Source organism: Grammomys surdaster, unplaced genomic scaffold (assembly GCF_004785775.1).
Source record: "Grammomys surdaster isolate TR1022 unplaced genomic scaffold, NIH_TR_1.0 127628, whole genome shotgun sequence".
NCBI classification, from domain to species: Eukaryota; Metazoa; Chordata; class Mammalia; order Rodentia; family Muridae; genus Grammomys; species Grammomys surdaster.
The window spans coordinates 1-2,358 of record NW_021621833.1 but is presented as its reverse complement, the minus strand read 5'-3'; the positions used below and the strand labels follow the sequence as shown (position 1 = coordinate 2,358).

At 42.1% G+C, this 2,358-nt stretch overlaps 1 protein-coding gene across 1 annotated transcript; it reads left to right on the top strand.

Annotated features, from left to right (window-relative positions):
- Positions 1-890: 890 nt before the first annotated feature.
- LOC114615634 (histocompatibility antigen 60b-like) lies at positions 891-1,625 on the top strand (the record flags this gene model as incomplete). The annotated part of the gene is made up of 2 exons (XM_028761312.1): positions 891-1,094; positions 1,362-1,625. Coding segments are annotated over 2 exons (468 nt in total), but the record flags the coding sequence as incomplete, so codon positions are not given.
- Between the last annotated feature and the right edge of the window lie 733 nt (positions 1,626-2,358).

Sequence of the window (2,358 nt, the reverse complement as noted above, 5' to 3'; positions counted from 1 at the left end):
TTACCTCAAAGCAAATGTTTTGGGGAGGGAAAGGGAAAGAAGTTGTTTTTATATTTTTTAGCATTTTTTTTAGTGTCATCATATTACAAACTTGTTAAATGTTCCTTTTATAAAATAGTTTTAAATGTTGGATGTCAGTGCCCACAAAAACACAGGACAGTAAATATACACACATTCACTTGATCTGGCCAGCTTCTTTTTGCAGTCTGCTTAACAGAATAGCTCTAGAGTATTGTGTCCTCTTTAGCTGTTAGTGAAAGTCTGGGAAATCAGGGGCTATAAGTTTGCTGGGAAACAAAGACTTAAGAGGAGATAGATTGGGGCTTCAAGCAGGTCAGAAACAGACAGAGGTCTCTCCCTGAGAATGGATTAAGTGTGTGGTTTAGCATGGGAGAACCTGAGATCGGATGCCCAACAGTGTTGTGTGAAGGGGCCCAGTGGAAACAGGGATGAGCACTGAGCTCACAGCTGGCAGCTCCCCTTCCATGCCGAGCTGCAGCATTCCTCCAGGAGCTTTTCTGAACACCAGGCTCCATGTTAGATTTACCATGTGTTCTATGATGCCTCCCTTTCCTCTGTGTGTTCAGCTAGATTTTCATCCCCAGGAACATGGATGCTGTCTGACATATTTATACTTCAGAAGTAGATAAAAGTCTCTAAAAGCACAAGATAAATCTCCCTGGTGACACTATATACACTTGAGGAGTCCTACGAACCTAAGACAGTTAAAGATGGCGCAGAATTGAGGATCCAGAAGCTGCTGGACCTCTTCATTAGATGCTTCTCTTCCTGAACCTTTTCCTGTTAGAGACATTCAGAGTGCTAGAAAACCTTGAGTCCTATGGACCCCTGCTCCCACTTTAGACCTCATCTGCATGTTTCTCTCACAGGTCCAGATTCTCTAAGTTGCAATTTCATTGTCAAGTATCGAAACTCATCTGGACAGTGCTCAGTGAATGGAAAGTCTCTCTTTTATTTTGATGATGAAAAACAGGAGGAAAATGCCACTGAGGTGTGTGCTGGTTTGTACCAAAGCCTGAAAGACACTTTTGATAAGATGACGAACCAGGAATCAGGGCTATTCAAGTCCCAGGGTAAGTATGAGACAGAATGCAAAGATAAAGACTGTAGATAAGAAAGAGGTAGACCAGAGTTTATGTAGAAAGGGAGTTGTGGATGTATCTGCCTAAAAGAGCTGACTATTGACCCAACCTCAAGGTACATGGTACCTAATGTGTAAGAAACAGCAAGCCAAGGAGGAAAGAATACAGATTCCTAAGTGTGCAGAGAAAGACTGGACCATTGAGGAGGTGATGGTTCTATGAAGGGTGGAAGGTGATATTGTTGTGTGTCGTTTGCAGGTAATCGTCCCTTGCAGGTCAGAACACAATCTCAATATAATCAAGGAGAATTCACTGATAGACGCTGGGCCTTCACTGTTGATGAACAGTATTCTTTCTACTTTTATGCAAAAAACATGACCTGGAGAGAGGGTCACCCTGATGCCATCAGGACCATGAGGCAATGGGAGAGCAACACGAAACTTGTCCAAAGTCTCAGGACACTCTCCAGGGGAGATTTCAGTTCCTGTCTCAAGAAACCGAAACACTCCAGAGAAATGCCACGTAAGTAGATTATCACAAGGAAACATACACATGGTGGGAAAGACATGGCAGTCCTCTTTAAAAAGTTGATGACTTCCTTATATGGATGTGAGCATGTGTGCACAATGGAAAATTTGGTCTTCCTGTTTTTGGAGCCAGTGGTGGCCATGAAGATTTCTCTTTCTCAACTAACCTCCAAGTGTTTCTCATTTCCTATTAACCAGTGGTCCAGGCTCTACAGGGCCTGCTAATGAGCCCCAAGTCTGTGTGCATCACTGCAAACTTCCAGCCTTTTCATCCTCAGTTACAGCTGCCCTTCCACCATCACTTTTGAAGGCCTCATTATCATTCTCTGGCATGATTAAACACCTCCAATTATGCCAACTTCCATAAAGTTCTAACCACAGTAAAATATGGCATATTTTTTAATAGTTCAATTGATATGTGCTTTATTTCATAGTAAAATAAACTCTCTAAAGACACCTTACACACACATCCTATTCATGTTTCTATCCAGGGTCTGCTAAAAAAGTTATCCACATGAGTTCCTTGGGCTGCCCAGAGAGAAAGTGTTGATGATGGAGGTGTGATGTTTTTAGCTATATCCACATTTTTTTTCTGACTTTTTAAGGATCAACAATGAAGACACTGGATACCACCCAGCCTATATATGCCACTCAGGATCATCCTATAGTGAATATTACCCAGCCTACATATGGCATCCACAATCAACCTATATCAAATATCACCCAAG